Below are 23,678 nucleotides of genomic sequence, written 5' to 3' on the forward strand. Positions count from 1 at the left end.
GTGTCAAAGAGACTCAGTTCCTCCTTATACACACAAAGGGTTTTGCGTTAAAGGAGGAACTGAGGGTAACTGCCATCTCAATGTCATACAGGCTTTTCTTTTAACCTCATACACGCTGTTTTCTCGGCATTCAATAAAAGACACGAATCAATTATTGTTTTGAGCTCAATATCCAGTTGTTTCTCTGCAATCATTTCTTCAATTTCTCTCTTTATTTAAACATTACTGCGTCATCTGCACACATTAGTGTTAATAAAATAGATCAAAGAATAGAGCCTTAGGTACCCCAACATGACATTCAAGGTAAGGATAGTTTGGTACCTTTAACACACACACACACACACACACACACATACATTGCTTTCTGATGGATATATGTGATTTAATTTATTGTAACAGCACTTGACTGACTGACTTTGTTAAGTGTCCATTTGTTTTGTACACCTAATAATCATATACATCCATCACATTACAACATTATATATAGTATAACCTGCTTTCTATCGTCTTGCAGCCTTGTGAGGAGAAGATTCTCTCAGTTTTGGGGATATAGACTAATTCTTTGGCCACCTTCTCTGCCACATTGTGGTCTCGCTGAAGTCCTCTAGCTTTCATCTCAGCCAAGACACACTGAACCACGTGACTGTACTCCAGAGGCAGAAATGGAACAAAGTAGTCCACCAGATGCTTGTTAATCAAACTTGAATGCTTCAAGCCACCTACAGGTGGAGATAGAAAGGATACCGCCAGTAGTTTTAAAAAAGCGAGGTTTGTTAAATTCTATTTCTGTGTGATGACTCAAACAAAAGCAATTGTGTACTCACTATTTTCATTAAATGCTGATACGGAGAGAGATAGTTCCAGGTCCCGAAGCTTGATCTCTTTTACGATCTCGTCCATTCGTTCCAGAAATCTAAAGTTGTCTGTGTGATGCTCTCCCCCCCAGCATTGCTAGGAGGACGATCCAAAACAGGAAACATATGAGAACTGGTACAGATTTGGATTCCACAGGTGGATTAATCAAACACAAAACAATAATTGATGATACATTTTGTCCAGGAAAGAGAAGCTGTGGAATTACTGCTGGTGAGTCAGAGGGAATTGTAGATCTAGTGTTAGGCATTCTGTGAGGAGGCTAACATTTAATCTTGTCTAGATACTTTTAGGGTAAATTGTTGTGAAACTGTTGAAACTAAGCATTAACAGGCAGTTTCGCCCAAGTCAGCTGTGACCAATAGGCTTAATTGCAGGGCGGAGCCAAGTCAGCATGAGCTAAATCTAGCACATAGGGGCTAGTCACGACAGCATTCCGCTTTCTTAAGATGCTCCCATGAAGATGACACATCGCTGGTTTCCCTGAGTGACTTCATCATCCCCCACAGAAACTGCGCTCACCTGAATTCATCGACTTCTTCTCCGCATTTGAACTCAAACTCTCCAGAATGCCCCCTCGGGCTCAGGACTGGGATTGGAGTGAAAGGTTGTCTATAAAATATGCATGTCACACCAGGGGCTGGCGGTGGAGTAAGTGTGTGTTTGTCATGGCCATGTTGCATGCTGTCAAAAGTCAACTAAGAAATGCTGAGATTATAATGCTAACGACAAACGACGCAAGAGGAGATTGGTCCATCCTCACACACACACCCTCCTGTGTATCTCAGCAGCCTTAGCAACACTTTTCCACGATGGGTCTTCGGGGAGAGAGCAAGCGTTGCACATGATGTCATCCTCACTTATAATGAGGTTGGATGTAGTTGTAAAAGTCTCGGGGGGGATGACAGGGGAGGAGAAAAAATAAAGGACACATGTGGATGCTGTCCCATTAGGAGACCTTTTACTTTAATATCCAGTATTTTACTTGTATTTGAGTAAAATTTCAGTAATGTACGTGTACTTACACTACTGTTACTTTATGTTTTACATTTAAAACACGATAAGCTCATCCCAAATCTTTTTATGTCCTGTGACCGCTCATTATAATAGAGCAGTGTTTTAGCCTGGCTCCCTTGGTGAGTGTTTGAGCTCACAACCTTCTCACATGGTTTAATTGAAAATAACTGGTCGAGGCTCAAAAGGCCCGTTCGTTCTAATAAGTCGGTCAAACGTCTCCCGCAGGTGTCTAACTGGGTTAAGATGCTGAATGAGAAGGCTGTAGCCTTTGATTCACTTCATTTTCACATTCATCCAACCACTCAGAGACACATTATGCATTTGCATTTATTACTCCAATGTTTACCCGCTCACTTATTCAGGATCTTCCTGTCATTTGTTACCCAATTGTAAATGCATATAGATACTGAAACGCTCCAAATCTGTAATTAATGTAATGTAATTGTAATTAATGCACCACAAGTGTTTTAATACTATATAAACACACTTTTTTTTACTTTGTGACTATAAACACCAGATGTCTGATTTGATGAGTAAAATCTGAAATTATGCGTTTCGCTCTTTTTGGATGGAAAAAAGAGGATTTATTTTGGCGAGGAGAGAAAAAGGAATACCACTAATTCAGACTGCGCTCATCCTCTCACCTGAGGAAGATGAAGATGGCTTTCCGATAAGAAACTCCATCCAGCTTGTTGTAGTAGTCCAGGTACGGCTTAATGGTGTCAATCAAGCCGGGATCCATCTTTTCCATCTCATCGAAGATGAACATGGAGCGTTCACAGTTGGAGACATTGTGTTTGATCTGCTGATGTAACTGAGCCTGAAGAGAGACGGAAGGCATATTTAATTCACACAGAATGCCAAAAGGAAACAATTTCACTCTGTTTGAATTGTACCTATCATACCTTATAGGTCTCAATATCACTTAAATGTCGGAAGTGATGATCAGCTGTGAAAATATGAACATATTTGCTGTTCATTCCCTCTGAGTAGATGTTTTCAGCAATCAGTCTAGCAGCAAAGTTCTTCCCTGTGCCGGTCCGTCCGTGCAGAGACAGAACCAGAGGCTTCTGTGGGTTGTTGTTGCTCATGAATCCAGCCACAGTGTTCAGGATGACATCTGCCGCAATGTGTTGTCCAAACAGTTTGTTTTCCAGGTCATCCCTGAGACCTAAAGAGTGCACAGGAGAGAGCTATTATCACTCTGTACATGTTTATATTTGGCTCCCTGGAAGGTTTTAAAATGATTTTTTTAGGGTATAGAATTTGTGTCTGTATTAGACAATGAATTTGGACAACAGACAGATAAAATAAATATAAAATAAATTAATTACTTGTTTAGTATGTTAAGTTATTACAACACAAATAAGAACAAGAACTGAACTGTTTAAAGCCAGGGTTTAAGAGACAGGAGTCTATTGCAGAATGCACAATGAATAATGAATACAAACACCAGAGAAGCCTATCAAATCAAATCAATTTTATTTATATAGCCCAAAATTGCAATCACATTGCCTCAATGGGCTTTACAATTTGTACAGAGAAGCCTACACAGTATTGAAAAAAAAATAGTTTGAAGAAAATACAGTAAAGATCTGTCAAATACTAACGGTAAGAGACCATAAAATCCAAAAGAGATTGCTACTGCAGTAGCTACATTGATATACCCTAAATCCAAAACAGTGCTTGACCCTAACTGTCCTCATGTGTAGAAAACACGCAATTTTGATGTAAAAATCTAAAGACTTGGGTAAAATGTTTTAAAAGTTAACTTCACTTAAAAAACTAAAAAAGTAGGGTACAGAAGTATTTAACATTAAAAATTGTTGAAAATTTCTGAGGATTTGAGGTTGGCAGACTATCTATAAAAGGGAACTATTACAGATTTTTGTCCCTTCAAGTTACAAAGTTCTACAAACACAACTGGCACATTTGCGTGCCTCACATCATCCTCACCTTTTGCCTTGAAGGATATCCATGTTGAATCACAGCTTTCCTGTGGATTGTACACCTTCTTCCAGAACTTCTTAAAAAAGCCAAATATTCCTTCGAATGGATTGAAGGTGTGCACGAGGACACTGGTTGTCATGATAACATTCAGCAGCAAATATATTTGTACTGGTTTCATAGTTGAAAACCAATTAGTTCTTGTGGTTAGCAGTTTTTTTGTCTGATAAACGAACTCACCACTTTTGACTGAAACCTCTTCTACAGCGATCACTGTTGACACAGTAAACCGATTCAGCAACTTTTGCCACGTGTCAACAGGCTCCTATGAAAGCATTTCCGTACACACCCTATAAAAAGGGGAAGCTATATTTGAATGATCATTTGAATGCAAGCCAAGGCGCCGCCAGGAGAGCACCATGTGATTTGTTTAAATATGATGAATTGTAACTTTATTACCGTAAATTGCTGAAGCAGAATGTGCAGAATACATGATTTAAAGGTCCCATGTTATACTGTTTTTCATCAATTTCACACAGCTGTCAGAGATCCAACAACACTGTATTCGATATGCATTGCCCCAAACCCGTCCGTGGTCCTGAATTACAGCTGTCTAAAAGTCACTCGACTGAGCTCTACTGAGAGCACGCTGTTTCTGTGCCTGCACCTTTAAATGCTAATGGGCTCCATCTGTCAACGCCTGACTTGCCTGCTACATGCCCCTCTCAGGGAGATGATGCCGCTTGATGGATGTATTGCTATGGCTCGACGAGATGCTGTCGTTCAACCGAAACAGTCTGACCCAGAATCGGACCCAGAAGGAGAGGCTCCTGAAGAAGTACAGACTCTGCGGCTGCAGCAGGGCAGTTCAGAATGGTTATGGTGTCTGAATAATGTTAGTTTGTTTGTATGTGTTGTTACAGTTACTACCATGTAGCTAATGGCTAACAGCTAGCGAAAGCTGTGTTTGTCTCCAACACAGTCTCCAAACTCTTGGTCACTGTTCGCATCGTCTCTGTCTCTAATCTACCAGGTTTCCAGACTTTTTACTGTGACAACCAAGCTCCATCGTAATATTATCAACATTAAACTGCGACACTGCTGTCTCACCGCTGGACACACAGAACTTCACCTCTGGGATCAACGCCCCCCTCTCGGATATCACCTCTCATCGGGCAGAGGAGGTCGGCCTATGATAATTACTCCTTTTGTTATGCAACGAAAGGAGTTGAATCTGAACAGCCTGTAGGAGCGCCGTTTTACCAGTGGGTGGGCTGCAGAGACCATGCAGGAATATCTTGTCTTCCTCATTCTGGAAGTTGATAGGCTCAGGGAGGACCAGTTTATATAGAGACTAGAGAAAATGTGTTTTTCATAATATGGGACCTTTAAGTTGAGTGCTGATGAAGTAGGCTTGTAAACCTGGTGAAGAAATGAATACTTTGCTTCAAATGAATATATCGCTGTGTCTTAATTAATTTGTATTTCATCAAACAACCCTGCAGAAAACATGGGCCATAAAATATTTCAGTCTGGGAACACTGAGTGTGACAGGAGCAGAACGGTTATAAGGTGCCCACCAACTCAATAAGCAACACTTGGTTGGTTTCAAGTTAAAAGAAAGTGAAACTGGAATATGATATCACAGCTACCAGCAGAGGGAAGCTGCACACAGAGAATGGAGGTTTGTATGTTGGACAAACAAGTGAGCATGATCTCTGACATCGAGGTAATCTCATCTATCTTTATTGAGAGTCTTAATCCTCATTGTTAATGAAAGCAAATTCACTTTTTATGATGTAGTCTGTCTAATAAAAAAGATTGGCTTATCTTTTTGGCTGCAGGAAGCTGCATGATGACGATATACATCAAGCTGTATGTGCAGTCACATGAAGAACAATATAGTCACAGCCTGATTTCAAGTGACTGATTTCACAGCAACGGAGCTCATAATCCATAAACCAAGCTGACTTAATTAATTTAAAATATAAACAAGTTAACAATTATATACATCTTTTTAGCTACAATACAACAGAGTACAATACAGTGAAGAAAAAAGTGAAAAAAAAAAAGTGAACTTGGCAAGCAGCACTTAAGGTTTGCCTTCTTTTTAACTCTTTCTCCTAATTTTTTTCAGTTTTTCCCATTAATTAATTAATTAATTAATCTCACGATGTTAATCAGGTCCCAAGAAGAAGAAAATAGGCTTTTAAATGTAAAACTCTTTTGTGATGTAAAGGTTAGATGTTGATCATTTTATTGCTCATTTTGAACAAACACAAGGTTTTCAAAGTGCTGCACAAAAAGATAAAACAGAGATAAAAATATGCATGTATACACATAAATTTAAATTTAAATTCAAATCAATTAATCAATTTATTTTCATGTAAGCTATATTCAAGACACTGAAAAGTCATTATACTTACTAATAAACAACAAATTAACAATAAACTAATCAAAAACTAACTAACTAACTAACTAACTAACTACTGAACTACTGGAAATGTACCTCTTTTATCACAATCCTCAAGTTTTTCACATGTTAAAAATACCTCTAATTAAATAAAAGTGACGGACATTTAAAAAAAAAAAATAACATAACATAACAGCATCTTGGATCTGAGGAACTTACAGACAGGCCTATATATATATATATATACATATATATATATCATTTAAGATTTTCCCATTCATAAATTATACAACAACCCTCAATTACTTTTACACACACTAACACACCAACCTTGGTTCAATCCCATACAACATACAATGTATATTAATGAAGATGTGCCATTCATAAATCTCACAGACACAAATTAGGAGAATCAGTTCCTCCTTTTACACACAACCCCGTTCACCATCTCAATGGCATACAGGCTTTTCTTTTAACTTCATACACACTGTTTTCATGGCATTTAATAAAAGACGTGGGTTAATTATTGTTTTGAGCTCAGTATCCAGTTGTTTCTCTGCACTCATTTCTTGACTTCTCCAGACCTTCAATGTTTCTCTTAATTTAAACATTACTGCATCATCTGTATACATCAGTGTGAATGAAATAGATCCAAGAAGAGAGCTTTAGGTACCCAAACATGACATTCAAAGTAAGGATAATTTGCTACCTTTAACACACACACACACACACACACACACACACACACACACACACAGTTTTCTGATGGATATATATGATTTCATCTATTGTACCAACACTTGACTGAGAGTGTTTTTCTTTTAAGTGTCCATTTGTTTTGTACACCTAATAATCATGTACATCTATCACGTTACGACATTATATGTAGTATAACCTGCCTTCTATCGTCTTGCAGCCTTGTGCAGAGAATATTTTCTCAGGTTTGGGGCTATAGACTAATTCTTTGGCCACCTTCTCTGCCACATTGACGTCTGGCTGAAGTCCTCTAGCTTTCATCTCAGCCAAGACACACTGGACGACGTGACTGTACTCCAGAGGCAGAAACGGGACGAAGTAGTCCACCAGATGCTTGTTAATCAAATCTGAAAACTTCAAGCCATCTACAGGAGGAGATAGAAAGGATACCGCCAGTAGGTTTAAAAAAGCAAGGTTGTTTAATTCTATTTCTGTGTAATGACTCAAACAAAAGCAATTGTGTACTCACTATTTTCATTAAATGCTGATACGGAGAGAGATAGTTCCAGGTCCCGAAGCTTGATCTCTTTACGATCTCGTCCATCTTTCCAGAAATCTAAAGTTGTCTGTGTGATGCTCTCCCCCCCAGCATTGCTAGGAGGATGATCCAAAACAGGAAACATATGAGAAATGGTACAGATTTGGATTCCACAGGTAGACAAGCATAAAACAATAATTGATGATACATTTTGTCCAGGAAAGAGAAGCTGTGAAATTACTGCTGGTGAGTAAGAGGGAATTGTAGATCTAGTGTTATGTATTCTGTAAGGAAGGAAGGAAAGCCCGCTCAGCGAAGTTGCGAATCACTCTCCATCATCCGCAGAAGACTCGAGACTCATCTGTTCAGACTTCACCTCGACCCCTGCATAGCATACAATTATTTTCTATATTTCTTTTAGTCCATCAGTGGTGATATATCGTGGTTTCTCTCTTGTGACAAATATAGTTATTGTAAGTCGCTTTGGACAAAAGTGTCTGCTAAATGTGCTAAATGAAAATGTAAATGCAATTGTAATGATACTTCATGGTACTTGATAACCACCCCTCTGTGGTCCAATAGCAATTTTAAGGTCTGCTTGTTCAGACTGTGTTCATCCTCTCACCTGAGGAAGATGAAGATGGCTTTCCGATAAGAAACTCCATCCAGCTTGTTGTAGTGCTCCAGGTACGGCTTAATGGTGTCAATCAAGCCGGGATCCATCTTTTCCATCTCATCAAAGATGAACATTGAGCGTTCGCAGTTGGAGACATTGTGTTTGATCTGCTGATGTAACTGAGCCTGAAGAGACACGGAGGCATATTTAATTCACACTGAAGGCCAAAAGGAACAGATTTCACTCTGTTTGAATTGTACCTTTCATACCTTATAGGTCTCAATATCACTTAAATGTCGGAAGTGATGATCAGCTGTGAAAATATGAACATATTTGCTGTCCATTCCCTGTGAGAAGATGTTTTCAGCGATCAATCTAGCAGCAAAGTTCTTCCCTGTGCCGGTCCGTCCGTGCAGAGACAGAACCAGAGGCTTCTGTGGGTTGTTGTTGCTCATGAATCCGTCCACAGTCTTCAGGATGACATCTGCTGCAATGTGTTGACCAATCAGTCTGTTTTCCAGGTCATACTTCAGACCTAAAGAGTGCACAGGAGAGAGCTATTATCACTCTGTACATGTTTATTTTTGGCTCCTTGGAAGGTTTTAATAGGATTTGTTTTTAGGGTATAGAATTTTTATCTGTATTAGACAATGAATGTGACCAACAGACTGATGTAGTAAATCTAAAATCAATTAATTTACTTGTTAAGTATGTATAGTTACCACAACACAAATAAGAACAAGAATAGAATTGTTTAAAGCCAGGGTTTCAGAGACAGGAATAATGAATACAAACCTCAGAGAAGCCTAAACAGTAAAAAAAAACAAAAAAAAAAAAAACAACATTTTGAAGAAAATACAGTAAGAAATTGTCAAATAGTAATGGTAAGAGACCATAAAACCCAAAAGATGTGTCGAAAAGACACAATTTTACTGTAAAAATCAAAGGATGTGGGTAAAATTTGTAGGAAAAAACTGTTTAGAACATTAACTTCACTTGAAAAACTGAAAAAATAGAGTACAGAAGTATTTAACTTAAAAAAAAAAATCTAAAAATGTAAATTTGTGATGTTTTCAGGTTGTCAAGTATGACTCCAGACCATCTGCACAAGTGAACAATTACAGATTTCTGTCCCTTCAAGTTACACAATACTACAAACACAACTGTCTTCACATTCGCATGACTCACCTTCCGCGTTGAAGGATATCCATGTTGAATCACAGCTTTCCTGTGGATTGTACACCTTCTTCCAGAACTTCTTAAAAAAGCCAGACATTTCTTCGAATGGATTAAAGGTGTGCACGAGGACACTGGTTGTCATAACAACGTGTAACAGCAAATATATTCGCACTGGTTTCATCGTTGAATACCAATTAGTTCTTGTGGTCAGCAGTTTTTACGTCTGATAAAACTATCTCACCACAATAAGATCAGACTTGTTCAGCTGACTGAAACCTCTTCTACAGCGATCACAGCTGTCAATGTGAACCGGTCCAGCTACTTTTGTTACCGGTTTCCATACACTCCCTAGAAGAGGAAGTTAGATAGGAATGATGAAATGAATGCAAGCCAAGGTGCCGCCGGGAGCCTCAAAAGTCGAGTACACCATGTGATTTGTTATAATATGATTAATTGTAGCTTTATTTAGGTACATTACGAAAACAGAATGTGTAGAATACATGATTTAAGTTGAGCGCTGGTGAAGTAGGCTTGTAAACCTGGTGAAGAAATTAATACTTTGCTTCAACTGGGAACACTGAGTGTGACAGGAGCAGAAGGGTTATAAGGTGCCCACCAACTCATTGTTGCTCCTGGACCTTCTAGAAGGTCAATCCGGCCATGTCTGTAGATTCAACACCCACAGATTTGTAGTGAATATTGTTTAAATCATATGCAGGAGATGTTACATAGCTGGAAATAAAGCAACACTTCATAGATTCGGTTCAAGTTAAAAGAAAGTGAAACTGGAATATGATGTCACAGCTACCAGCAGAGGGCAGCTGCACACCGCAGATGAAGGTTTGTATGTAGGACAAACAAGTAAATATGATCTCTGACATCAAGGTAATTTCATTGATCGTTATTGAGAGACTTAATCCTCATTGTTAATGAAAGCAAATTCACTTTTTGTGATGTAGTCTGTCTAATAAGAATGACTGGCTTATCTTTCTGGCTGCAGGAAGCTGTATGATGACAATATGCATCAAACTGTATGTGCAGTCACATGAAGAACAATAGTAGTCACAGCCTGATTTCTGTCTGATTTCACAGCAACAGAGTTCATAATCCATAAATCAAGCTGGCTAAACTCACTTTAGATATAAACAGGTTAACAATTATGTGAATATGTTTAGCTACAACACAAGAGAGTACAATACAGTGAAGAAAAAAGTAAGTGAACTTTGGGTCTTTGGGTTCTGCTTCTTTTTAAATCTTTCTCCAGATGGTAGTTTTTCCCATTAATCTCATGATCTAATGTAGATACAGGTGTTAATAAGGTCCCAAGGGGAAGAAAATAGTCTTTTAAATGTAAAACTCTGCAGACTTTAATGTTTTTGTATCCCTCCTCCTCTACTTTTTGTGATGTAAAGCTTAGATGTTGATCACTTTCTTGCTAATTTTGAATGTTATTTAAATCAATTAATCAATTTATTTTACTGTAAGCTATATTCAAGGCAATGAAAAGTCATTGTACTTACTAACAAACAACAAATTAACAATAATCTAATCAAAAACTAACTAACTAACTAAATAACTACTGGAAATGTACCTCTTTTATCACAATCTTCCAGTTCTTCACGTGATAAATACCTCAAATTAATAAAAGTGATGGACACTTAAAAAACAGAATTGGTTTCATAAGAGTCAGTTTATTGATTATGTAGGTCGCCTTCATACAATCATACAAAGAAAACATAACAGCATCTTTGATCCCAGGAAATTATATATCGATTTTTTCACATAAATAAATAAACACACTAACCTTGGTTCAATCCCTGCCCTGTGTTTACATTGAAGAACCCTTCTCACTAACGTGAGCTTTAGGAAATTAAAAAATAGGTTGGGGCACCAGTGCACACAAGGTGTTGTTCAACAGTCTTCTCAGGCCTGATTGCACTGCATTGTGTTTTCTCCACTGGATGGGCACCCTTAAAAGCAAATGATAAAGGGGGGGTTCGGGTTGATACCCCGAAACCAAGGAAAGCATAAACTATCTTGAATACCAGTAACATACAATTCTTATTAATGAACATTCATAAATCTCATAGAAATCCTCAGTTACTACCTCCTTTTACACACTAACCTTGGTTCAATCCCATACAACATACAATGTACGTTAATGATAATGTGCCAATCATAAATCTCACAGACACCAACAAATTAGGTATAAAGAATCAGTTCCTACTTTTACACACAATACATTAGTGTTAACTAAATAGATCCAAGAAGAGAGCTTTAGGTACCCCAACATGACTTTAACGCACAGAGAGATATATTGCTTTCTGATGGATATATATGATTTTATCTATTGTACCAAAACTTGACTAAGAGTGTTTGTCTTTGTTAGGTGTCTGTTTTGTACACGTAATTATCATATGCATCCATCGCGTTACAATATTATATGTAGAAGTATATCCTGTTTACTATTGTCTTGCAGCCTGGTGAGGAGAAGATTCTCTCAGGTTTTGGGCTATAGACTAATTCTTTGGCCACCTTATCTGCCACATTGACGTCTGGCTGAAGTCCTCTAGCTTTCATCTCAGCCAAGACACACTGGACGACGTGACTGTACTCCAGAGGCAGAAACGGGATGAAGAAGTCCACCAGATGCTTGTCAATCAAATCTGAATGCCAAAAGCCACCTTCAGGTGGAGATAGAAAGGATATCACCAGTAGTTAAAAAAAAAACAAGGTTTTTTTTATTATATTTCTGTGTGATGACTCAAACAAAAGCAATAGTGTACTCACCTTTTTTGTTAATTGCAGATAGGGACAGAGATAGTTCCAGGTCCTGAAGCTTGATCTCTTTTCGATCTCTTCCGTTATTCCAGAAATCTAAAGTTGTCTGTGTGATGTTCGTCCCGCCAGTATTGCTAGGAGGATGATCCAAAACAGGAAACATATAAGAATTGGTACGGATTCCACCGGTAGATTAAATATAAACAAAACAATAATTGAGGATAATTGATTGATTACCACCCTTCTGTTGTCCAATAGCAATTTTAAAGTCTGCTTGTTCAGACTGTGTTCATCCTCTCACCTGAGGAAGATGAAGATGGCTTTCCGATAAGAAACTCCATCAAGATTGTTGTAGTTGTCCAGGTACGGCTTGATGGTGTCAATCAAGCTGGGATCCATCTGGTCCATCTGATCAAAGATGAACATTGACCGTTCGCAGTTGGAGACATTGTATTTGATCTGCTGCCGTAACTGAGCCTGAAGAGCGACGGAAGCATATTTAATTCACACTGAAGGCCAAAAGGAAACAATTTCACTCTGTTTGAATTGTACCTATCATACCTTATAGGTCTCAATTTTACTTTGATGTGAAAAGTGATGTTGAGCTGCAAAAACATGAACAAATTTGCTGGCCATTCCCTGTGAGTAGATGTTTTCAGCCATCAGTCTAGCAGCAAAGTTCTTCCCTGTGCCGGTCCGTCCGTGCAGAGACAGAACCAGAGGCTTCTGTGGGTTGTTGTTGCTCATGAATCCGGCCACAGTCTTCAGGATGACATCTGCTGCAATGTGTTGTCCAAACAGTTTGTTTTCCAGGTCATCCCTTAGACCTAAAGAGTGCACAGGAGAGATCTATAATCACTCTGTATATGTTTATTTTTAACAGCAACAGAATCCAGTACAATTTTAGATGGAGCTCTATGGTGACCTGTGCATTTACAGAGAAAAAAAGGTGCTGCACTTTCTCACGTGCAGTAAGTGTGGAATAACGATGCTTGTGCGTCTGGGGCTTTTAAAAAAGCTGCGGAAAAGTACTCTCAAGTCATTAACAGACTTAGGCAAGAGTTTGAGAACAAGTTTTGTGACCTTGATCAACTTGAGCCATGTGTGTCATTCATTTCAACTGGAAATGGAAACTGAAAGGTACAAAGGTGTACACACAGCGGCTATGAACGTTGTTTGCCTTTTTCATCCAACCTATCTCTGTGACAGCCTGACATAAACTTCAAGAACAAACAGGAGACACCCTACCCAGAGTTGCTGTGTAAATATACCTCAGTTTGCAATACAATACACTGATGAACAGTGCCAGGCTTCCCACTTACAGACATTTACAGACAAAGAAAGAGATAACAGATGTTTTCAGTGAAACACCATGGCAACGTTAAACTCAAATATTGTACAAAAATGTGAAAAATATGTTGCTTTTTTAAGTATAACAGATGGGATGATTTGTTAAAAATGCTACAGATTGGTTCGAATGTGACATGGTTCATTTAAAAATTTGAAAGAGTTAATGTTGATGAACTGATCATTTGTACAAACATGAGACAGAGTTTATGACTTGTTCAAAGATGTTACAAAGGTAGTGGTTTGTACAAATTCGACACAATTTGAAGACGTGACGGTTAATGATCTCCTAAAAAATGGTACAGAAGCGTTAAATTGTATAAAAATATAACAGTTGCCTTTCTGAATAAAATGCTACAAATGAGCTCATTCATACAAAACTGTCAAGAAACATTTATAGATGTGATAACTGACTTTGAAATCCTGAAACAGATTGAGATTAACAGAAATAAATAGTGTTGTATGTATAAATATATCTGTGTTTTCTACCATGGTAAATCCTTGTTAATTATTGTGAGAAATCATTAACATTAACATGTGATAAGACAGTCTCTACACATATATGAATATTTATTATTATTATCATTATTATTTTTAACAATAATATTATTATCATTAAAGGTGAACCACGTAACTTTATGTTATTCAGGAAGTTTGTTTCAAACAAGTAGCCCTTCATATTACTTCATGACCTTGAAGTAGCTCCCAGTTTCAAAAAAGGTAGGAGACCCTGCTCTAGACTTTAAAAAGTGAATCTTTAAAAGTGAACAATGACAGATTTTTGTCCCTTCAAGTTGCAAAGTTCTACAAACACAACTGTCTTCACATTTACGTGCCTCACATCATCCTCACCTTCCGCCTTGAAGGATATCCATGTCGAATCACAGCTTTCACATAGATTGCACACCTTCTTTAACGACTCCTTGCAAACGTCTTTGTTTGGATTAAAGGTATGCACGAGGACACTGACTGTCATAACAACGTGTAACAGCAAATATATTCGCACTAGTTTCATCATTGAAAACCAATATGTTCTTGTGGTCAGCAGCTTTTACGTCTGATAAACGTCTGATAAAACAATCTTAACCCAATGAGACCAAACTTGTTCATCTGACTGAAACCTCGTCTACGGCGGTCATTTTTGTCAGTGAGAACCGGTCCAGCAATTTCTCTCACAAATGTTAATGTGCACCAATGAAAACGCTTCCACACTCACCCTATAGGAGGGGGAGTTTACCTTTTAATACTCGTTTGAATGAAGGTGCCACTGAGAGTGTCAACAGTCGAGTACACCATGTTTGTCCATCTCATCAAAGATGCACATGGAGCGTTCACAGTTGGCGACATGTTGTTTGATTTGCTGCCTTAAATGAACCTAAACAGAGACAGGAGTATATTTTATTCACACAGAAGGCCAAAAGGAACAGATTTCACTCTGTTTAAATTGTACCTTTCATACTTTATAGGTCTCAATTTCATGTGGATGTCGGAAGTGATGATCAGCTGTGAAAATATGAACATATTTGCTGGCCATTCCCTGTGAGTAGATGTTTTCAGCGATCAGTCTAGCAGCAAAGTTCTTCCCTGTGCCGGTCCGTCCGTGCAGAGACAGAACCAGAGGCTTCTGTGGGTTGTTGTTGCTCATGAATCCAGCCACAGTCTTCAGGATGACATCTGCTGCAATGTTTTGTCCAAACAGTTTGTTATCCAGGTCATACTTCAGACCTAAAGAGTGCACAGGAGAGAGCTATAATCACTCTGTACATGTTTATTTTTGGCTCCCCGGAAGGTTTTAAAGGAATGTTTTTTCAGGGCATAGAATTTGTATCTGTATTAGACAATGAGTGTGACCAGCAGACTGATATAATAGATATGAAATCAATTCATTACTTGTTTAGTATGTATTGTTACCACAACACAAATAAGAACAAAAACTGAACTGTTTAAAGCCAGGGTTTCAGAGACAAGAATCATACATCAGAATGCTACAGGAATAATGAATACATCAGAGAAGTAACAAAAAAATAAATAAATAAAAAAGGCAAAATGATGGAAATAGAGTAAAAAACTGTCAAATAGTAACGGTAAGAGACCATAAAATCCAAAATGACTGCTACTGTGGTAGCTACATTGATATATCCTAAATCAAAAACAGTGCTTGACCCAAACTTTACGCTATCATCATGTGTAGAAAACACACAATTTTACTGTAAAAATCAAAAGATTTGGGTAAAATTTGTGGGAAAAAACTGTTTTTAAAGTTAACTTCACTTGAAAAACTAAAGAAGTACAGTGCAAAAGTATTTAACTTAAAAAGTATTTCAAAATTTCTGATGTTTTAAGGTTGGCAAGTATGACTCCAGATCATCTGTACAAGTGAACAACTACAGATTTTTGTCTCAAGTTACAAAGTTCTATAAACACAGCTGTCTTCACATTTACGTGCCTCACATCATCCTCACCTTTTGTATTGAAGGATATCGATGTTGTTTCACAGTTTTCCTCCTTGAAAAAGTCAAACATGGCTTTGAATGGATTAAAGGTGTGCGTGAGGACACTGGTTGTCATAACAACGTGTAACCAAATATATTTGCACTGGTTTCATCGTTGAATACCAATTAGTTCTTGTGGTCAGTCTGATAAAACAATCTCACCCCAATGAGACCAAAGTTATTCAGCTGACTGAAACCTCTTCTACCGTGATCACTTTGTCAATGTGAACCGGTCCAGCAACTTTTGTTACTGGTTTCCACACACTCCCTAGAAGTGGAAGTTTGATAAGAATGATTAAATGAATGCAAGTGAAGGCGCTGCCGGGAACCTCAAAAGTCGAGTACATCATGTGATTTGTTTTAATATGGTTAATTGTAACTTTATTTAGGTATATTACTGCAGCAGAATGTGCAGAATACAAGCTTTAAGTTGAGCGCTGGTGAAGTAGGCTTTGTAAACCTGGTGAAGAAATTAATACTTTGCTTCAACTGGGAACACTGAGTGTGACAGGAACAGAAGGGTTATAAGGTGCCCACCAACTCATTGTTGCCCCTGGACGTGTACCAATGGAAACACTTTGATACACGCCCTATGCAAAAGGGGAAGTTAGATTTGAATGATCATTTGAATTAAGTACTGGTGAAGTAGGCTTGTGAACCTGGTGAAGAAATTAATAGTTTGCGTCAACAGAGTCGCTGGGTGTTCATTAATTTGAATTTAATCAAGCAACCTACAGCAAAACATGGGCCATGAAATATTCCTTTCTTGGAACACTGAGTGTGATAGGAACAGAAGGGTTATAAGGTGCCCACCAACTCATTGTTGCCCCTGGACCTTCTAGAAGGTCAATCCGGCCATGTCTGTAGATTCAACACCCACAGATTTGTAATGAATATTGCTTAAATCATATGCAGGAGATGTTACATAGCTGGAAATAAAGCAACACTTAATAGATTGATTTCAAGTTAAAAGAAAGTGAAACTGGAATATGATATCACAGCTACCAGCAGAGGGCAGCTGCACACAGCAGATGAAGGTTTGTATGTTGGACAAACAAGTGAGCATGATCTCTGACATCAAGGTAATCTCACTGATCGTTATTGAGAATCTTTATCCTCATTGTTAATGAAAGCAAATTCATTTTTGTAATGTAGTCTGTCTTACAAAAAAAGATTTGTTTATCTTTTTGGTTGCAGTAAACTGTATGGTGACGACATGCCTCAAACTGTATGTGCAGTCACATGAAGAACAATATAGTCACAGTCTGATTTCTGTCTGATTTCACAGCAACGGAGCTCATAATCCATAAATCAAGCTGGCTAAACTAATTTAAAATAGAAACAGGTTAACAATTATCATATACATCTTTTTAGCTACAATACAATGGAGCACAATACTGTGAAGAAAAAAAGTAAGTGAACTTGGCAAGCAGCTCTCTCAACTCCTTCTCCTTATTGGTAGCTTTTCCCGTTAATCTCACGATTTAATGGAGATACAGGTGTTAATCATGAAAAGTCATTGTACTTACCTATCAAACAACAAATTAACAATAAACTAATTAAAAACTATTTAACTAACTAAATAAATAGATAAACAAATACATACATTATGAATAAATGAATGAATAAATACTAAATGACTTAGTATGACTAAGTAATGACTAAGTAACTAACTTACTAAATAAATAAATGAATTAATGAATGAATAATGTAGCTTGAAGTCCAAAGGTGATGCCTTATTTTGTCCATGTCGATGAAATGGTGGGTGTATTTTTGTAGTCCACAAAACATTAGGAGTTTCACAGCAAAACAATGTTGAAGCAGTCCCCTAAACACCAGAATGATGGACACTTGTTTTGAAACGTTAAAAAACAGAAATATTGCTCTGTACAGCTCGTCCAGCGAAATCGAAGACTCAAGAAGCCCTGACATCCTGAATTTGTTTGAAAAGACATTATTTACATTTTCTTTTGTCCCCATCTACTTCACATGTTCAGGAGAACGCTGCAGCACTGTTTTGCTTTGAAGCTCCAGAAATGTTTTGTGGACCACGAAACTTCACTCGACTTTTCATGGACATGATGGTGAATGGACAATGACTAGATTTAAGTTTTTGGGTGAACTTTTCCTTTAAGTTGTTGGAGAGAACAAGCAGCCTGATCACCCCACATGGCTGTCGCATATGAAACATAAAACATGAAATGAAAAATGCCTTTCAAAGCATTTTAGAGCATCCACAGTCAAGCAGGCAATAAATATGTGATTGGTAAAAAAATTTGAAAAAAATATGTTTCATTTTTATATTTAATTCAGTCATGTCTTAGTCCTTTAAAGCAAAATGTCACATGCACACCTATGTAATCTCGAGTTTTTCACAAGTTATAAATACATCAAATAATATAAAAGTGACGGACAATTAAAACAACCAATTGGTTTTATAAGTAAGAGTCAGTTTATTGATTCTGTAGGTCACCTTCATACGATCATACAAAGAAAATATAACAGCATCTTGGATCCGAGGAACTTACAGCTTGGCCTATATATTTATATTTATATATATATATATATATATATATATATATATATATATATATATATATATATATATATATATATATGTATATATATCCCTGTGGTAGTGGGGGCACTTGGGGCAGTAACCCCCAAACTGGGAGAGTGGCTCCAACAGATACCAGGAACAACATCTGAAGCCTCAGTCCAGAAGAGCGCAGTCCTAGGAACAGCCAAGATACTGCGCAGAACCCTCAAACTCCCAGGCCTCTGGTAGAGGACCCGAGCTTGAGGATGACAAAGATACCACCCTACCAGGGTGAGCAGGAGATTTTTTTTATTTTTTTTTATATATATATATATATATATATATATAGGCCTATATACATATACGTATATATCGATTAAGATTTTCCCATTCATAAGTCACACTATAACCCTCAGTTACTGTCTCCTTTTACACACAAACACTCTCACCCATCTCATTTCACAACGTGGCAACATTAACTGTCACAAAAGGCTTAACTTGCTCAAAATTTGTTAAAGTTAGTTTGATACCTTTTTCACATGACTTTCACAGGTTAATGTAGAGTTTAGTGTGGCTCAAAGATACATAAGCTAATTTCCAATGTCAAGCTCTTTTCCTCTCAGGATCACATCAGATCAGGTCACCTTCACGCACTTTTCTTTTTACTTCACACACAGTTTTCTTGGCATTCAATAAAAAACACAAGCTCAGTATCCAGTTGTTTCCCTGCACTCATTTCAGGCCTTACATTTACATTAATAGCATTTAACAGACGCCTTTGTCCAAAATATGTAAAGGATAATCCCCAACGAGGTGTCCATAAACAGGAATTAATGGACGACGAGGAGGCCTAAGAACCGTGCGACGCGCAGTGACAGTGACAGCCCTAACACACACACACGTAAATGTTATCTGATAGATAAAGATGATTTAATCTATTGTTCCCCCCCTTTTTTTTTTTTTTAAATGTCCACCTAATATTCATATACATCGATCACGTTACGACATTATGTGTAGTATAACCTGCTTTCTATCGTCTTGCAGCCTCGTGAGGAGAAGATTCTCTCAGTTTTGGGGATATAGACTAATTCTTTGGCCACGTTCTCTGCCACCTTGTGGTTTCGCTGAAGTCCTCTAGCTTTCATCTCAGCCAAGACACACTGGACGACGTGACGATACTCCAGAGGCAGAAACGGGACGAAGTAGTCCACCAGATGCTTGTTAATCGAATCTGAACGCCAAAAGCCACCTACAGGAGGAGATAGAAAGGATACCACCAGTAGGTTTTTAAAAAAGCAAGTTATTTTAATTCTTCTGTGTGATGACTCAAACAAAAGCAATTGTGTACTCACTATTTTCATCCAATGCTGATACGGAGAGAGATCGTTCCAGGTCCTGAAGCTTGATCTCTTTTCGATCTCTTCCTTCTTTCCAGAAATCTAAAGTTGTCTGTGTGATGCTCTCTGCTCCAGTATTGCTGGGAGGACGATCCAAAACAAGAAACACATGAAAACTGGTACGGATTTCACTGGTACATTAATCAAACACAAAACAATTATTGATGATACTTGATGGTACTTGATTACCGCCATTCTGTGGTCCAATAGCAATTTTCAAGTCTGCTCGGTCAGACCGCTTTCATCCTCTCACCTGAGGAAGATGAAGATGGCTTTCCGATAAGAAACTCCATCCAGCTTGTTGTAGTGCTCCAGGTACGGCTTAATGGTGTCAATCAAGCTGGAATGCATCCAGTCCATCTGACCAAAGATGAACATTGAGCGTTCGCAGTTGGAGACACTGTGTTTGATCTGCTGGCGTAACTGAGCCTGAAGACGGAAGCATATTTAATTCAGACAGAAAGCCAAAAATAACATATTTCGCTCTGTTTGAATTGTACCTATCATACCTTATAGGTCTCAATATCACTTAGATGTGGGAAGTGATGATCAGCTGTGAAAATATGAACAAATTTGCTGTCCATTCCCTGTGAGAAGATGTTTTCAGCGATCAGTCTTGCAGCAAAGTTCTTCCCTGTGCCGGTTGGTCCGTGCAGAGACAGAACCAGAGGCTTCTGTGGGTTGTTGTTGCTCATGAATCCAGTTACAGTGTTCAGGATGACCTCTGCCGCAATGTGTTGCCCAAACAGTTTGTTTTTCAGGTCATCCCTGAGACCTAAAGAGTGAACAGGACGTGCACATGATTATAGAGGGGCAGGGGCTCAAAGTCAGAAGAGGGCAGTACAATTTTTTTTTCCACAATATGTAGATTAATTAATGTAAAATTAATAAACAAAGTACTTATAGAAAGCTAACTACTTAGCTGTGTATCCTGTGTAGCTGTCAGTGATATGCAATTGCCATTTCTTTTGTGTCAAAAAATTATATTCAACATGAGTTTATTGTCATTATCATAATACTGAGGTTTGGAAGACATGCAATTCAGCTGCAATGCTTAAAAAGCAATAAAACACTGGTTTATTATTAGGCTATTTATTGGAGGGCAAGTGCAAACTAGAAATACATGCTACATATCTAAAAATGTGACAAAACCAAGAAATGACTACTGTGTCTGTTAGTAGGAAAAGAAATGTTTACAACAGCAAAGTCACAGTGAACTCAATATCTGGAAGAAGTTTAAGATTTGTGGCCAGATAAACGGCAGCTGTCAGATTATTCTTAACTCTCATAAACAAGCAGTTAGCTTAACAAGCACAAATGGGCGCTCTTCCGAAATATGACTCATATTTAAGCACGTTGAATAAGTGGAAGGCGACTTGTTAGCCCCCACAAGGAAGTTATGTTAATGGTTTATAACCCACAAAGGTTCAAGTCGCTCCACTGAGTTGGAAATTTGGAAATATATTCACAGATTCGAAATTCACGGATCAATAACTCATAAGCGAAACACTGCTGGCAGCAGGAGAACACTGATGTGTGGAGTGATTTTGAGGACACTACACTGAATAATGCTGAAGTTCTTGAATATTTTTTGTAGTGTCTCTTTTCGGTGTTGCAGTTTGTAGAGGGTCCCTGCGCCCTCGTCTCACAGACAGCTGACATAGAGACCACTGTTAATGTCCAGCCCGGAGGAGCGCTCGTTTTGATGAAAATACGGTTGTAGCCCGGCAAATTGGGGGTCTGTTTTGGCCTGCCGATTTTCCGCCTCGGAGGGTACACTTATTTCCGCCTCGCCTGCTATCTAAAAACGAGGCGGAAATGTGCCGGCCTCTGCGTGAGGTGGGCGGAGGTGTCAATGACCTCCACTGTTGTGCGTCCCACAGCTGGGGAGTTTCAAAACCAGGAAACAGCTGATCACAGCAGTCAGTCCATCACTTCATCCGCAGACATTAAGATGAGCAACTGGACAGCCGCTGAGATCCAGGAGATGCTAGCGTCTCCTCGGTCTCTCTAGCTGTCTTCATTGTACGCTTATTGTTGCAGCAGCAAGCTAGGAACGGTCGCTACTTTCAAATTAAAAGCCCCTGCTAAGAACCCACTTCTAAACTCCAATGGGGTGCAATGTAAAGCTCTTATTTTGAAGTCAAATTCGTTGTCACGGTTCACAGCCCAACTTCGAGCTTCACGTCACGTCACATGTTAACGCCTACCTCAGAGGCAGCTTGTGGAAAAGGAGGAATAATTTCTAAAACGCCTCCGTTTTCCGCTCTCAAGCACCCCTTGGGCCCTTCATGTGCACGTGCCTGCACAGGAGAGACCTCTAATCACTCTGTACATGTTTATTTTTGACTACCTGGAAGGTTTTAAAAGGATCCAGTGTATAGAATTTTTATCATTTTGAAGAAAATACAGTAAAAAAAAAACTGTCAAATAGTAACGGTAAGAGACCATAGAATCCAAAATTGACTGCTGCTGTTGTAGCTATGTTGATATACCCTAAATCAAAAACATTTAGGTAAAATTTGGAGGAAAAAACAGTTTAAAAAGTTAACTTCACTTGAAAATCTAAAAAAGTAGAGTGCACAATAATTAATGTTTTAAGGTTGGCCAGTATGACTCCAGACGATCTCTACAAGGGAACAATTACAGATTTCTGTCTCTTCAAGTAACAAAATACTACAAACACAACTGTCTTCACATTTGCATGACTCACCTTCTGCGTTGAAGGATATCCGTGTTGAATCACAGCTTTCACATGGATTGTACGCCTTCTTCAACGACTCCTTGAAAAAGTCAAACATTCCTTCGAATGGATTAAAGATGGGTATGCAGATATGGGTTGTCATAACAACGGGTAACAGCAAATATATTAGCACTGGTTTCATCGTTGAATACCAATTAGTTCTTGTGGTCAGCAGTTTTTATGTCTGATAAAACCACAGTGAGATCAAAATTGTTCAGCTGACTGAAACCTCTTCTGCAGCGATCACAGCTGAACCGGTCCAGCAACTTTTGTTACCGGTTTCCACACACTCCCTAGAAGGGGAAGTTAGATAGGAATGATGAAATGAATGCAAGCCAAGGTGCCGCCGGGAGCCTCAAAAGTCGAGTACACCATGTGATTTGTTTTGATATGATTAATTGTAGCTTTATTTAGGTACATTACTGAAGCGGAATGTGCAGAATACATGCCTTAAGTTGAGTGCTGGTGAAGTAGACTTGTAACCTGGTTAAGAAATTAATACTTTGCTTCAACTGGGAACACTGAGTGTGACAGGAGCAGAAGGGTTATAAGGTGCCCACCAACTCATTGTTGCCCCTGGACCTTCTAGAAGGTCAATCCGGCCATGTCTGTAGATTCAACACCTACAGATTTGTAGTGAATATTGCTCAAAGGAGAACTTCGGTCGATTTAAACATGCAGCTAGACCAAACTAGTATATCCATCGAGTGTGCACTTAACAGGCTTAACAGGCTATTGTAAGGCTCATGGCTCATGACAGGCTGTAACATGGACATGTACATTATGAACATAAACACGAAAATGCTGGAATACGTTTCCATCTCCACCAGTGAGGGAGTAAGCGCACGCTCGACGGATTGACCAGTTTGGTCTAGCTACCGGAAGACACGGATGTCAACAAACAGGTAAGTAGCTCCTTGCACAAACACACTGTTTTAACTACTTTTTTATTCAGTTTGAGTCATACACGCTACAGTGCTGTGTTGTAAGGTGTCTGCTGATGTTGCATAACTTTTGGTGTGAGATGTGGAGCATGTTAAGACGCTTAAAACACAGTGTAAAGTTCTGACCCCATGCTGTTAGCGTTCAATGCTAAATCT

The 23,678-nt window shown here is 38.5% G+C and overlaps 3 protein-coding genes and 1 pseudogene across 3 annotated transcripts; all 4 read right to left on the reverse strand.

The window, feature by feature from the left end:
* Window positions 1-361: 361 nt before the first annotated feature.
* Window positions 362-4,142, reverse strand: LOC115592270 (torsin-1A-like; annotated as a pseudogene).
* Window positions 4,143-6,314: 2,172 nt separating this feature from the next.
* LOC115592268 (torsin-1A-like) lies at window positions 6,315-9,582 on the reverse strand. Its single transcript, XM_030434856.1, has 5 exons — window positions 9,289-9,582; window positions 8,370-8,635; window positions 8,110-8,285; window positions 7,476-7,600; window positions 6,315-7,371 (listed from the first exon to the last, which is right to left on the reverse strand). Exons 1-5 carry the CDS (start codon window positions 9,458-9,460, stop codon window positions 7,130-7,132), a joined length of 981 nt encoding a protein of 326 aa, XP_030290716.1. The 5' UTR covers window positions 9,461-9,582; the 3' UTR covers window positions 6,315-7,129.
* A 1,368-nt stretch (window positions 9,583-10,950) lies between these two features.
* On the reverse strand, window positions 10,951-14,455 carry LOC115592272 (torsin-1A-like). Its single transcript, XM_030434858.1, has 5 exons — window positions 14,260-14,455; window positions 12,622-12,887; window positions 12,362-12,537; window positions 12,070-12,194; window positions 10,951-11,963 (listed from the first exon to the last, which is right to left on the reverse strand). Exons 1-5 carry the CDS (start codon window positions 14,423-14,425, stop codon window positions 11,719-11,721), a joined length of 978 nt encoding a protein of 325 aa, XP_030290718.1. The 5' UTR covers window positions 14,426-14,455; the 3' UTR covers window positions 10,951-11,718.
* Window positions 14,456-19,328: 4,873 nt separating this feature from the next.
* Window positions 19,329-22,758, reverse strand: LOC115592269 (torsin-1A-like). The gene is made up of 5 exons (XM_030434857.1): window positions 22,549-22,758; window positions 20,345-20,610; window positions 20,089-20,264; window positions 19,791-19,915; window positions 19,329-19,687 (listed from the first exon to the last, which is right to left on the reverse strand). Exons 1-5 carry the CDS (start codon window positions 22,718-22,720, stop codon window positions 19,446-19,448), a joined length of 981 nt encoding a protein of 326 aa, XP_030290717.1. The 5' UTR covers window positions 22,721-22,758; the 3' UTR covers window positions 19,329-19,445.
* Between the last annotated feature and the right edge of the window lie 920 nt (window positions 22,759-23,678).

Source organism: Sparus aurata, chromosome 12 (genome assembly GCF_900880675.1).
Source record: "Sparus aurata chromosome 12, fSpaAur1.1, whole genome shotgun sequence".
In the NCBI taxonomy this organism is placed as follows: domain Eukaryota; kingdom Metazoa; phylum Chordata; class Actinopteri; order Spariformes; family Sparidae; genus Sparus; species Sparus aurata.